Genomic DNA, 13,474 nt, shown 5'->3' with positions numbered 1-13,474 from the left:
ATGAGCCCTTGCTTTGTGAAAGGACGACGTCTGTATTAAAATGTCGTCTAGGTAAGGTGCTACTGCAATGCCCCTTGGCCTTAGCACCGCTAGAAGGGACCCTAGCACCTTTGTGAAAATTCTGGGAGCAGTGGCCAATCCGAAGGGAAGAGCCACGAACTGGTAATGCTTGTCCAGAAAGGCGAACCTCAGAAACTGATGGTGATCTTTGTGGATAGGAATATGCAGGTACGCATCCTTTAAGTCCACGGTAGTCATATATTGACCCTCCTGGATCATTGGTAAAATTGTCCGAATGGTTTCCATTTTGAATGATGGAACTCTGAGGAATTTGTTTAGGATCTTTAAGTCCAGAATTGGCCTGAAAGTTCCTTCCTTTTTGGGAACTACAAACAGGTTTGAGTAAAATCCCAGTCCTTGTTCTGCTGTTGGAACTGGGTGTATCACTCCCATTTTTAAAAGGTCTTCTACGCAATGTAAGAATGCCTGTCTCTTTATCTGGTCTAAAGATAAGCGAGACATGTGGAACCTTCCCCTTGGAGGAAGGTCCTTGAATTCTAGAAGATACCCCTGAGAGACAATTTCTAGTGCCCAGGGGTCCGGAACATCTCTTGCCCAGGCCTGAGCAAAGAGAGAAAGTCTGCCCCCTACTAGATCCAATCCCGGATCGGGGGCTACCCCTTCATGCTGTCTTGGTAGCAGCAGCAGGCTTTTTGGCCTGTTTACCCTTGTTCCAGCCTTGCATTGGTTTCCATGCTGGTTTGGGCTGGGGTGTGTTACCCTCTTGCCTAGTGGCTGTAGAGGTAGAAGCCGGTCCGTTCCTGAAATTGCGAAAGGAACGCAAATTAGACTTACTTTTAGCTTTGAAAGGTCTATCCTGTGGAAGGGCATGGCCCTTTCCCCCAGTGATATCTGAAATAATTTCTTTCAACTCTGGCCCGAATAGGGTCTTACCCTTGAAAGGAATATTAAGCAATTTTGTTTTGGACGACACATCCGCCGACCACGATTTTAGCCAAAGCGCTCTACGCGCCACTATTGCGAAACCAGAATTTTTCGCCGCTAATTTAGCTAACTGAAAAGCGGCATCTGTAATGAAAGAATTAGCCAACTTCAGGGCGTGAATTCTATCCATGACTTCATCATAAGAAGTCTCCTTCTGGAGCGAGTTTTCTAATTCCTCAAACCAAAAAGCAGCTGCAGTGGTTACAGGAATAATGCAAGAAATTGGTTGAAGAAGAAAACCTTGTTGAACAAAAATTTTCTTAAGTAAACCTTCTAATTTTTTATCCATAGGATCTTTGAAAGCGCAACTGTCTTCTATTGGTATAGTTGTGCCCTTAGCTAGCATTGAAACTGCCCCCTCTACCTTAGGGACCGTCTGCCACGCGTCCCTTCTGGGGTCAACAATGGGGAACATTTTCTTAAATATAGGAGGGGGAACAAAAGGTACACCTGGCTTCTCCCACTCCTTATTCACTATATCCGCCACCCTCTTAGGTATCGGAAACGCATCAGTGTGTACTGGGACCTCTAAGAATTTATCCATTTTACACAATTTTTCTGGGACCACCAAGGGGTCACAATCATCAAGAGTAGCTAGGACCTCCTTAAGTAGAGCGCGGAGGTGTTCTAGCTTAAATTTAAAAGCTATGGTATCAGGCTCTGCCTGCTGAGAAACTTTTCCTGTGTCAGAAATTTCTCCCTCAGACAGGCCCTCCCTCACCGCCAAGTCAGATTGATGTGAGGGCACTACAGATAAATTATCCTCTGCGTCTGCTTGCTCATTTTCGGTATTTAAAACTGAGCAATCCTAGGAAAAGCTGGCAGTTTGGATAAAAATGCTGCGAGAGAATTATCCATTACTGCTGCTAACTGTTGCATAGTAATAGCAATTGGCGCGCTAGATGTACTGGGCATCGCTTGCGCGGGCATAGCTGGTGTTGACACAGAAGGAGAGGATAGTGAGCTATCCTCACTACCTTCAGCTAAAGAATCATCTTGGGCTATATCTTTAAGCGTGATTGTACGGTCCTTAAGTTGTTTTTTTAAAACGCGGCTAATCACCCGTAAGGGTCTCAAGGCGCTGCTCATTTTATCGACCTCGGAAGGATGAAAGGCTGAGTGGACCTCGCCGGGGATCGAACCTGCAACCTTTGGGCTGCTACAGAGCTCAGCCACAGTGCCTTAGCATGCTGAGCTTACTGTCCGGCTGAAAAAACACCTTATTTATAGTGAAAAACATGCTAAAAAGCAATCGATTTAGCCCACAATAGTGTCAACCAGCATAGAGCCCTTAATATAAGCCATAATTTTATACAGAGTCTAAGAAAAATGGCTTACCTATCCCAGAGGGGATTGCTGACAGTCTTCTAGCATTACTAGGTCTTGTTAGAAAAATGACTGATCATACCTGAAGCAGTTAAGCCTGCAAACTGTTCCCCCCAACTGAAGTTCTCTGGTTTCAACAGTCCTGCGTGGGAACAGCAATGGATTTTAGTTACTGGTGCTAAAATCATATTCCTCTCGGCAGAAATCTTCATCACTTTCTGCTGCAGAGTAAATAGTACAAGCCGGCACTATTTTAAAATAACAAACTCTTGATAGAAGAATAAAAAACTACAACTAAACACCACATACTCTTTACCACCCCCGTGGAGATGCTACTAGTTAGAGCGGCAAAGAGAATGACTGGGGGGGCGGAGCCTGAGGGGAGCTATATGGACAGCTCTGCTGTGTTCTCTCTTTGCCACTTCCTGTAGGGATTGAGAATATCCCACAAGTAAGGATGAAGCCGTGGACCGGATACACCAATGTAGGAGAAATAGCCCCATCAACTTTGGGGACTTTTTCCCAAAACTCTAATCTAGCCACTGGCAAAGGGTACAACCTTTTAAAACTAGAAGAAGGAATGAAAGAAGTACCCGGCTTAATCCATTCCTTAGCAACCCCATCAGAAATAGCATCAGGAACTGGAAAAACTTCAGGAGTAACCACAGGAAGTTTATAAACAGAATTTAAATGTTTACTAGTTTTGATATCAAGAGGACTAGACTCTTCAATATCCAAAGTAACCAACACTTCTTTTAACAAGAAACGAATATACTCAATCTTGAAAATATAAGTAGATTTGTCAGTATCAATGTCTGAGGTAGGATCTTCTGAATCAGAGAGATCCTCATCAGAGGAGGATATTTCAGTATGTTGTCGGGCATTAGAAATTTCATCAATTTTATTTTATGAGAAGTTTTAAAAGACCTTTTAGATTTATTAGAAGGTGGAATAGCAGACAAAGCCTTTTGTATCGCATCAGCAATATAATTTTTCCTATCAACAGGGATATCATGTACATTAGATCTTGAAGGAACAGCAGAAACTGTACTAGTACTGATGGAAATGTTTTCTGCGAGCAAAAGCTTATGACAACTGTTGCATACTACAGCTGGAGATATAATCTCAGCTAACTTACAACAGATACACTTAGCTTTGGTAGAACTGTGATCAGGCAGCAGGGTTCCAACAGTTGCTTCTGAGACAGGATCAGATTGAGACATCTTGCAAAATGTAAAAGAAAAAACAACATTAAAGCAAAATTTACAATTTCCTTATATGCAGTTTCAGGAATGGAAAAAAATGCAAACAGCATAGCCCTCTGAACATATAGAAGGCAAGAGACATATAGGAAGTGGGGTGAGAAATAAACGTATTTTTCTTTTGCGCCAAGTATGACGCACGACGCAAAAGGAAGTTGAAAAAAATTTTTGCCGCCAACATCCGGAAATGTTCCAACTCACGTAATAACAGATGCAACCTCGTGCAAGGAAACCTGGCATCAACTAAGATGCCGGAAATGACGAACTTGCGTCAACAAAGACGTACCTTAGCGGCAAAAAATTCTCGCGCCAAGAATGACACAATAAATAACAGCATTTTGCGACCAAGCAAGCCTAATTTTGCCTGCGAAATTTAAAGAAAAACAGTCAATTTGAAAAAAAAAGGACTATACCCCAGGTAAGAAAAATAACTTCCTAAAACAAGCTACCCAAACTGAAACTGACAGTCTGCAAAAGAAAATATACATAGACCTGACTCATGGCAAATATAAGTAAAATACATATATTTAAAACTTTATATTACTACATAAAGCGCCAAACCATAGCCAAGTGTTTCTTAAATAATGAAAACATACTTACTGAAAGACACCCATCCACATATAGCAGATAGCCAAACCAGTACTAAAAAAGTATCAGCAAAGGTAATGGTATATAGGAGTATATCGTCGATCTGAAAAGGGAGGTAGGAGATAAATCCCTACGACAAATAACGGAGAACTTTTGAAAAGATTTCCTGTGAGGAAAACCATAAAATCAATTGGCGATACTCCCTTCACATCCCTCTGACAAACACTGTACTCTGAGAGGAATTGGGCTTCAAAATGCTTAGAAGCGCTTATCACAGAAGAAATAATAAAATTCAAGCACAAACTTACTTTACCACCTCCATAGGAGGCAAAGTTTGTAAAACTGAATTGTGGGTGTGGTGAGTGGTGTATTTATAGGCATCTGGAGGTTTGGGAAACTTTGCCCCTCCTGGTAGGATTGTAAAATCCCATACGTCACTAGCTCATGGACTCTTGCCAATTACATGAAAGAAATGGTAACTTGTAGGTCATATACATTATATAACCTATTATGGCTTCAAATTCCTTTTTTCCGCTCTTCTGATGGAAATAAGGAGTATTTATTTTTTTATGTGATACTGTATTTGCAGTTGTTCTCTTTAAGAGGGATATGAAACTCCAAAATGTTCAAGATTCAGATAGATGTGATTTAAAACAACTTTCTAATTTACTTCAATCATAATTTTTTCTTCTTTTGTTGAAAAGCAGGGATGTATGCTTAGGAGCTGATTTCTGGAGCACTATATAGCAGCCTCTTTTAAGAATGTTACCAATTTGCAAGAGCATTAGATTGCAGCACTATATCCTGCCACGTAGTGCTCCAGATGCCTACCTAGGTATCTCTTCAACAAAGAATACCATGGAAACAAAGCAAATGTGATAATAGAAGCAAAATGGAAACTTTTTAAAATGGTATGCTCTGTATAAATCACAAAATATTTTTTCTGGGTTTCATATTCTTTTAAGCAGCTAATGGGTGCAGATAAAGGAGACACAGATACTTATTTTAAAGTAGAATATAAAAACATAGTATGACAACATTTTTAGGTAAAATATACTGAACAATTTACAGTTACTTAATATCAATCTCTATTATGATGTTCATATCATGAACACAGAATCCTGTAAACCGCCACAAATATATCATCCCTAACTTGCTCACCTTTTTGAACACACAACTGAAATTTCAGAATCTCTACAATTGTTTTTGCTATCATCTTTTGGTCTTCTTTATTCTGTTAAAACAAAAAAGTAAAATAAATTGTGTTTCCATATATTAATATATTTTTCCTTGGTGAAAAATAAATATTTTCTCAGATACTAGAAATATTATATACTTTAAAATAAGGGATGTCCAACCATTTCATTTGAAGGGATAAGTTGAGCAGTCGCTTAGCACAATAAAAAAATGAAAAAAGACCCACACTAAAAGTACACCAATGAATTAGTTTCATTAAAGTGGTGCCCTATGCAAATAATCACAGAGATTACGAGTTTTGCAGTAACAGGGGTGCGTTGCTAACGAGCATTTTTTTTTCTTCAACGCTCACTTAAGACAAGGCTGGTATTACGGGTTTTTTTTTAAACCCGGCGTTAGCCGCAAAAAGGTGAGAGTAGAGCAAAACGTTATCTCACCTCAATAACAGCATTACTTACGGTAGCGGAGAGCTAGCAAAACGTGCTCGTGCACAATTTCCCCATAGGAATCAATGGGGCAGATCGGGCTGAAAAAAAAACTAACACCTGCAAAAAAGCAGCGTTCAGCTTCTAACGCAGCCCCATTGATTCCTATGGGGAAAGAAAAGTTATGTCTACACCTAACACCCTAACATGAACCCCGAGTCTAAACACCCCTAATATTACACTTATTAACCCCTAATCTGCCGCCCATGACATTGTCGCCACCTACATTATATTATTAACGATTAATCTGCCGCTCCGGACAACGCCCATACCTACATTATACTTATGAACCCTTAATCTGCTGCCCCCAACATCGCCGACACCTACTTTTTATTTATTAACCCCTACTCTGCCACCCCCGACATCGTCGCCACCTACATTATATCATTAACCCCTAATCTGCCGCTTCGGACACCGCCGCTACCTACATTATACTTATGAACCCCTAATCTGCTGCCCCCAACATCGCCGACACCTACTTTTTATTTATTAACCCCTACTCTGCCCCACCACAACGTCGCCGCAACCTACCTACAATTATTAACCCCTAATCTGCCGCCCCCATCGTCGCCGCTACTATATTAAATTTATTAACCCCTAAACCTAAGTCTAACCCTAACCCTAACACCCGCTAACTTAAATATAATTAAAATAAATATAAATAAAATAACTACAATTAAATAAATTATTCCTATTTAAAACTAAATACTTACCGATAAAATAAACCCTAAGGTAGCTACAATATAACTAATAGTTACATTGTAGCTAGCTTAGGATTTTTTTTTATTTTACAGGCAACTTCGTGTTTATTTTAACTAGGTAGAATAGTTATTAAATAGTTATTAACTATTTAATAACATCCTAGTTAAAATAAAGACAAATATACCTGTAAAATAAATCCTAACCTAAATTACACTTAACACTACACTATCATTAAATTAATTACCTAAACTAACTACAATTAAATACAATTAAATTAAATAAACTAAAGTACAAAAAACCCACTAAATTACAGAAAATAAAAAAATAATTACAAGAATTTTAAACTAATTACACCTAATCTAATCCCCCTAATAAAATAAAAAAGCCCCCCAAAATAATAAAATTCCCTACCCTATACTAAATTACAAATAGCCCTTAAAAGGGCTTTTTGCGGGGCATTTCCCCAAAGTAATCAGCTCTTTTACCTGTAAAAATAAAATACAATACCCCCCCAACATTAAAACCCACCACCCACACACCCAACCCTACTCTAAAACCCACACTACCCCCTTGAAGATCATCCTACCTTGAGACGTCTTCACCCAGCCGGGTACAAGTGGTCCTCCAGAGGGGCAGAAGTCTTCATCCGATCCGGGCAGAAGAGGACCTCCAGATGAGCAGAAGTCTTCATCCAGGCGGCATCTTCTATCTTAATCCATCCGGAGCGGGTCCATCTTGAAGCCAGCCGACGCGGAGCATCCTCTTCCTCCGACAACTCCCGACGAATGAAGGTTCCATTAAATGACATCATCCAAGATGGCGTCCCTTGAATTCCGATTGGCTGATAGGATTCTATCAGCCATTCGGAATTAAGGTAGAAAAACTCCTATTGGCTGATCCCATCAGCCAATAGAATTGAGCTTGCATTCTATTGGCTGATTGGAACAGCCAATAGAATGCGAGCTCAATCCTATTGGCTGATTGGATCAGCCAATAGGATTGAACTTCAATCCTATTGTCTGATTGCATCAGCCAATAGGATTTTTTATACCTTAATTCCGATTGGCTGATAGAATCCTATCAGCCAATCGGAATTCAAGGGACGCCATCTTGGATGACATCATTTAAAGGAACCTTCATTCGTCGGGAAAATTTAACTAGTGTTTGCAAGGCTGGAGTGCGGCGGTTTAGGGGTTAATATATTTATTAAAGTGGCGGTGATGTCCGGTCGGCAGATTAGGGGTTAAAAACTTTATTTAAGTGTTTCCGATGTGGTGGTGGGGGCTCGGTTTAGGGGTTAATAGGTAGTTTATGAGTGTTAGTGTACTTTTTTGCACTTTAGTTAAGAGTTTTATGTTACGGCGTTAGCCCATAAAACTCTTAACTACTGACTTTTAAATGTGGTAGGAGTCTTGACAGGAGAGAGTCTACCGCTCACTTCTTCCAAGACTCGTAATACCGGCGTTAGGCAAATCCCATTAAAAAGATAGGATACGCAATTTACGTAAGGGGATTTGCGGTAAGCTCGAGTTGCAGAAGAAAAGTGAGCTGTACACCTGTACCTGCCAGACTCGTAATACCAGCGGGCGTTAAAAAGCAGCGTTGGGACCTCTCAACGCTGCTTTTTACGGCTAACGCAAGACTCGTAATCTAGCAGAAAGATAGGTAGAGTAGCAGCGGAGGTTGTTAAGTGAGAGGTCAAATATAAAAGCATGAGGGTCACATTACAGATCACTGGTCTTAGGGCTCTAAAGGTTTTAAATACATAATCTGCTATTAATTTTGGTCTAAACAAAAACATTGTTAATTTAAACACTTTGGGTAAAATTACCTCTTCTGAATTACCAGGATTCTCCTGCAGTGCTATCCTTGCCCATAATGACAATCTTTCAACTGTTATTTCTGTTTCAGGTGGGGAAAGTGATTTCAAAAGATTCAGACATTCCTCTCCCTGTAAATACAGCATGCAGCAGAACGTTGTTTTAAAAAAAAAATCAGGAATTATTCTTGTTATCTAATATTAAAAAAAAAAATATTCATATCTCTGATGTGAAAGAAAGAAATGTATTATTTATAGCAAGGTACGAAAACATTTCAGGCTCTTTTTGGAGCTTACAGTCTGTGATAGAAAATAAGGCTGACAACTTTTAAAATCTTACCTCCCATAATATTATAGTTCTGCATATACAAAAACAACATGTGAAAGCAAACAAAATTAATATAGGAGCTTTATGAAAGAATCGTAAATTTAGTTTGGATGAGTTTAAAAATAACAATTTATGCTTACCTATATAAATTAACTTATATAATGGTTGTGAGAGTCCATGAGCCATTATTACTGGCAATTCAACTCCTTGCCAAAAGGAGGCAAAGATTTATAAAACTCTGAGAGTACTTAAAGGGACATTACACACTAAATAAATGCTAGCTAGAACAATGCATTCAAAGAAAATATTAGTCTGAGAATAACATGCAGATGTATTAAAGTTTCATTAGTTGTTTAAATATTGACAAAATAACTACATGGCCCAATATTGTATGGTAAGATATATAAGCAAGTATCAGAGTAAAACCGCACTCACATTTGGTGAGACACCCCTAGAGGTGTAGAGGACACGGCCTGGGATCAATAGTCACCCAGCAGACTAATCTCCAATAGCTAATCAGCAATTTGTAGATGGTATAAACAGATACAGTGCCAATATGGCCTAGTATTATAGGAACAATGTTACAGTATGTGGTGATAGATGTACTCACATTTGGTGAAGCACCTCCCTTGGTGCACTAGAGGCAAACTGGGGTCAAACAGTCAGCCAGTAGACCGATACCCGGTAAACCAGGTAGTCCCAGCAATCCAAAAATAGTTCAGTGGGTAGAAAGAGGTCTGGCAGCAAGTGGTAAGTGTAAAAACGTACTTTATTAAAATATAAAATACTAGCAACGCGTTTCTAATCCAACCAGTGGACGTTTCATCATGAAGCCTGATGAAACATCGACTGGTTGCATGAGACAAGCTCTTGTGAGGGTTCTTGACTTTCTCTTAGTGGCAGAAAAACATAATTTATGTAAGAGCTTACCTGATAAATTAATTTCTTTCATATTAGCAAGAGTCCATGAGCTAGTGACGTATTGGATATACATTCCTACCAGGAGGGGCAAAGTTTCCCAAACCTCAAAATGCCTATAAATACACCCCTCACCACACCCACAATTCAGTTTAACGAATAGCCAAGAAGTGGGGTGATAAGAAAGGAGCAAAAGCATCAAAAAATAAGGAATTGGAATAATTGTGCTTTATACAAAAAATCATAACCACCACAAAAAAAGGGGTGGGCCTCATGGACTCTTGCTAATATGAAAGAAATGAATTTATCAGGTAAGTTCTTACATAAATTATGTTTTCTTTCATGTAATTAGCAAGAGTCCATGAGCTAGTGACGTATGGGATAGCAAATACCCAAGATGTGGAACTTCCACGCAAGAGTCACTAGAGAGGGAGGGCTAAAATAAAGACAGCCAATTCCGCTGAAAAATTAATCCACTACCCAAATCAAAAAAGTTTCAATTTTTATAACGAAAAAAATTGAAATTATAAGCAGAAGAATCAAACTGAAACAGCTGCCTGAAGTACCATTCTACCAAAACTGCTTCTAAATAAGAGAAAACATCAAAATGGTAGAACATAGTAAAAGTATGCAAAGAAGACCAAGTCATTCCTTTGCAAATCTGATCAACAGAAGCTTCATTCTTAAAAAGTCCAGGAAGTAGAAACTTACCTAGTAGAATGAGCCGTAATCCTCCGAGGCGGGAATCCACCAGACTCCAAATAAGCATGATGAAACAAAAGTTTAAGCAAGATGCCAAATAAAAGGCAGAAGCCTTTTGACCTTCCTAAAACCAGAAAAGATAACAAATAGACTAGAAGTCTATCTGAAATCTGAATAGCTTCAACATAGAAATTCAAAAAACTCTTACCATATCCAAAGAAAGTAAGAATCTCACCAAACAAGTTTTAGGAAAACAATAATTCCTCGCTAATGTTGTTAGAATTTACAACTTTAGGTAAGAATTGAAATGAGGACAGCAAAAACCACCTTATCCTGATGAAAAAATCAGAAAAAGGAAACTCACAAGAAAGAACAGATAATTCAAAAACTGTTCTAGCTGAAGAGATGTCCAAAAAGAACAATACTTTCCATGAAAGTAATTAATGTCCAGAACAAGCATATGCTCAAATAGAGAGCCTGAAAAGCCTTCAGAACCAAATTAAGACTCCAAGGAGGAGAAATTGGCTTAATGACAGGTTTGATACGAATCAAAACCTGAACAAAATGATGAATATCAGGAAGTAACACTGCCTTATCCTGATGAAAAATCAGAAAAGGATATTCACAAAAAAGAGCAGATAACTCAAAAACTCTTCTAGCAGAAGAAATAACCAAAAGGAACAATACTTTTTCAAGAAAGTAATTTAATGTTCAGAAAATGCATAGGCTCAAACGGAAGAGCCTGTAAAGCCCTCAGCACCAAATTGAGACTCCAAAGAGGAGAGATTGAATTAATGACAGGCTTGATACGGACCAAAGCCTGTACAAAACAATGAATATCAGGATGATTAGCAATCTTTCTGTGAAAAAAGAACAGAAAGAGTAGAGATTTGTCCTATCAAAGAACTGAAGACAAAACCTTATCCAAACCAACCTGAAAAAATTATAAAATTCTATGAATTTTAAAAGAATGCCAAGAAAAGTAGGTCTTCCAGACTCGATAATAAATCTTTCTAGAGACAGATTTACGAGCCTGAAACATAGTAATAATCAATGAGTCAGAGAAACCTCTATGACTAAAAATCAAGCGTTCAATCTTCATCCCTTCAAATTTAATGATTTGAGATCCTGATGGAAAAAATGGGCCTTGAGAAAGAAGGTCTGGTTTAAACGGAAGTGTCCAAGGTTTGCAACTGGCCATCCGAATGAGATCCGCATACCAAAACCTGAGAGGCCATGCTGGAGCCACCAGCAGAACAAACAAATACTCCATAAGAATTTTGGAAATCACTTTGGAAGAAGAACTAGAGGCGGAAAGAAATAGGCAAAAAGATAATTCCAAAGGAATGTCAATGCATACACTACTTCCGCCTGAGGATCCCCGGACCTGAATAGGCCCCTGGGAAGTTCTTTATTCAGATGAGATGCCAACAGAACTATTTCTAGAAATGCTCACATCTGAAAAATTGAAAAACATATCTGGGTATGAGAGACCATTTTCCCGGATGTAAAGCTTGATTAACAGAGATAATCCGCTTCCCAAATATCTATACCTGGGGAAAAAACCACAGAATTTAGATAGGAGCTGGAATTAGCCCAAGCTAATATCCGAGACACTTCTGTCACAGCCTAAGGACTGATAGTTCCACCCTGATGATTTACATACACCATAGTTGTGATATTGTCTGAAAGACAATAAACATCTCTTCTTCAAAAGAAACTAACTGAAAAACTCTGAGAATGCACAGAGTTCTAAAATATCAAATGGTAATCTCGCCTCCTGAGATTTCCAAACCCCTTGTGCTGACAGAGATCCTCAGACAGCCTCCCAACCAAAAAGACTCACATCTGTAGAGATCATGGTCCAGGTTGAAAGAAACGAAGAGACCTGTAGAACTAAATGATGGTGATCTTAACCACCAAATCAAGATAGATAAATATTAGGATTCGAAGATTTAAAATGTGAAATCCTAGAATCCCTGCACCATAATTCAGCATAAATAACTGGAAAGGTTCTTTCTATTGAAAATGAGCAAAGGGAATTGAATCCAATGCTGTGGTCATAAGACCTAAAACTTCTATGCATATATAGCAACTGAAGGAAATAATAGAGACTAAAGGTACCGACAGACGGAACCCAATAAAATTGTCCCTTGTCTGATAGAGACAAAGACAGTGATACAAACTATCTGGAAACCTAAAAAAGGTGACCCTTGTGTGAGGAATCAAGAGCTTTTGAAAAAAAGATCCTCTAACTATGTCTTGGAAGAACAAAGTGAATCATATGAGATTCCGCATCCTCAGAAAATAATCTGAATGAAAACAGAAAAATGAAAATATGCATTTAATGTATCTAATGAAAACAAATAATGCTATCACTGACCAAAAAAACGCAGAATAGTTTGAATAAAACTCCAAAACCCAGTTCCTAAAAATGGAACTGGAAGAAATACCCCAGAAGATTCCAGGTCTGAGCAGCGCTTGAACCCCACGGGTGATCAGCCATGCTTCAACAGTACCCAAAATATATAGGACCGAAACACACTTAAATAAAGTGTTAGCCTTACTGGAATAGCTGGAATATAATAGAGAAAAAAGACTTCTCACAGACGGTTTATTCTGAACTTATTCTGTACCCAAAATCAAAGAAATTTGGACCGAATAGAACCAAATAAATTTCAAAAAAGTCTAACCTGCCCCTTACCAGCCGAGCTGGAATACGGCGCGTACATCACAATTTTAGGGAGCTGATTTTGAATTGAAAAATTTCCAATTAAAAACATGTTACTTGGGAAAGAATTCAGGAATTCGTTCCTTAATAAGAACAACCAAACTAATATAAGCTTAAAGTTTTAGTCTTAGAACTCAATCTTGAAGCCCAGAGTAACAGTTAAGAATGGAATCCAATTATAAAACAAATAATTGATTATCTTAGAACAAAAGAAATATGGATTTTTAGAAATCACAAAATTCTTCTAGCTAAAACAGCTAAAGACATAGATTAAACCTCATTTGCGAAAATATTCAATAAAATGAAGACACAAATGAAATTATTAGCATGATAGACCAGTTAAAGGACCAGTCAATATACTGGACTTGCATAATCAATAAATGCAAAACAACAAGACAAATGCAACAGCAC

General features: G+C 38.5%; 1 protein-coding gene across 1 annotated transcript in view; it reads right to left on the bottom strand.

Moving 5' to 3' along the window:
* The window catches only part of KNTC1 (kinetochore associated 1), a 1,377,837-nt gene that overhangs the window by 839,299 nt on the left and 525,064 nt on the right, over positions 1–13,474 (bottom strand). Inside the window, exons 31-32 of the mRNA XM_053701768.1 lie at positions 8,397–8,516; positions 5,343–5,415 (exon numbers count right to left, since the gene is read on the bottom strand). Of these exons, the coding sequence (XP_053557743.1) occupies positions 5,343–5,415; positions 8,397–8,516 (193 nt within the window). The remainder of the gene's footprint in view (positions 1–5,342; positions 5,416–8,396; positions 8,517–13,474) is intronic.

This window comes from Bombina bombina, chromosome 2, assembly GCF_027579735.1.
Source record: "Bombina bombina isolate aBomBom1 chromosome 2, aBomBom1.pri, whole genome shotgun sequence".
Taxonomy (NCBI): Eukaryota; Metazoa; Chordata; class Amphibia; order Anura; family Bombinatoridae; genus Bombina; species Bombina bombina.
The sequence above is the reverse complement of the archived record's forward strand: the minus strand, read 5'-3'. Positions and strand labels throughout refer to the sequence as shown.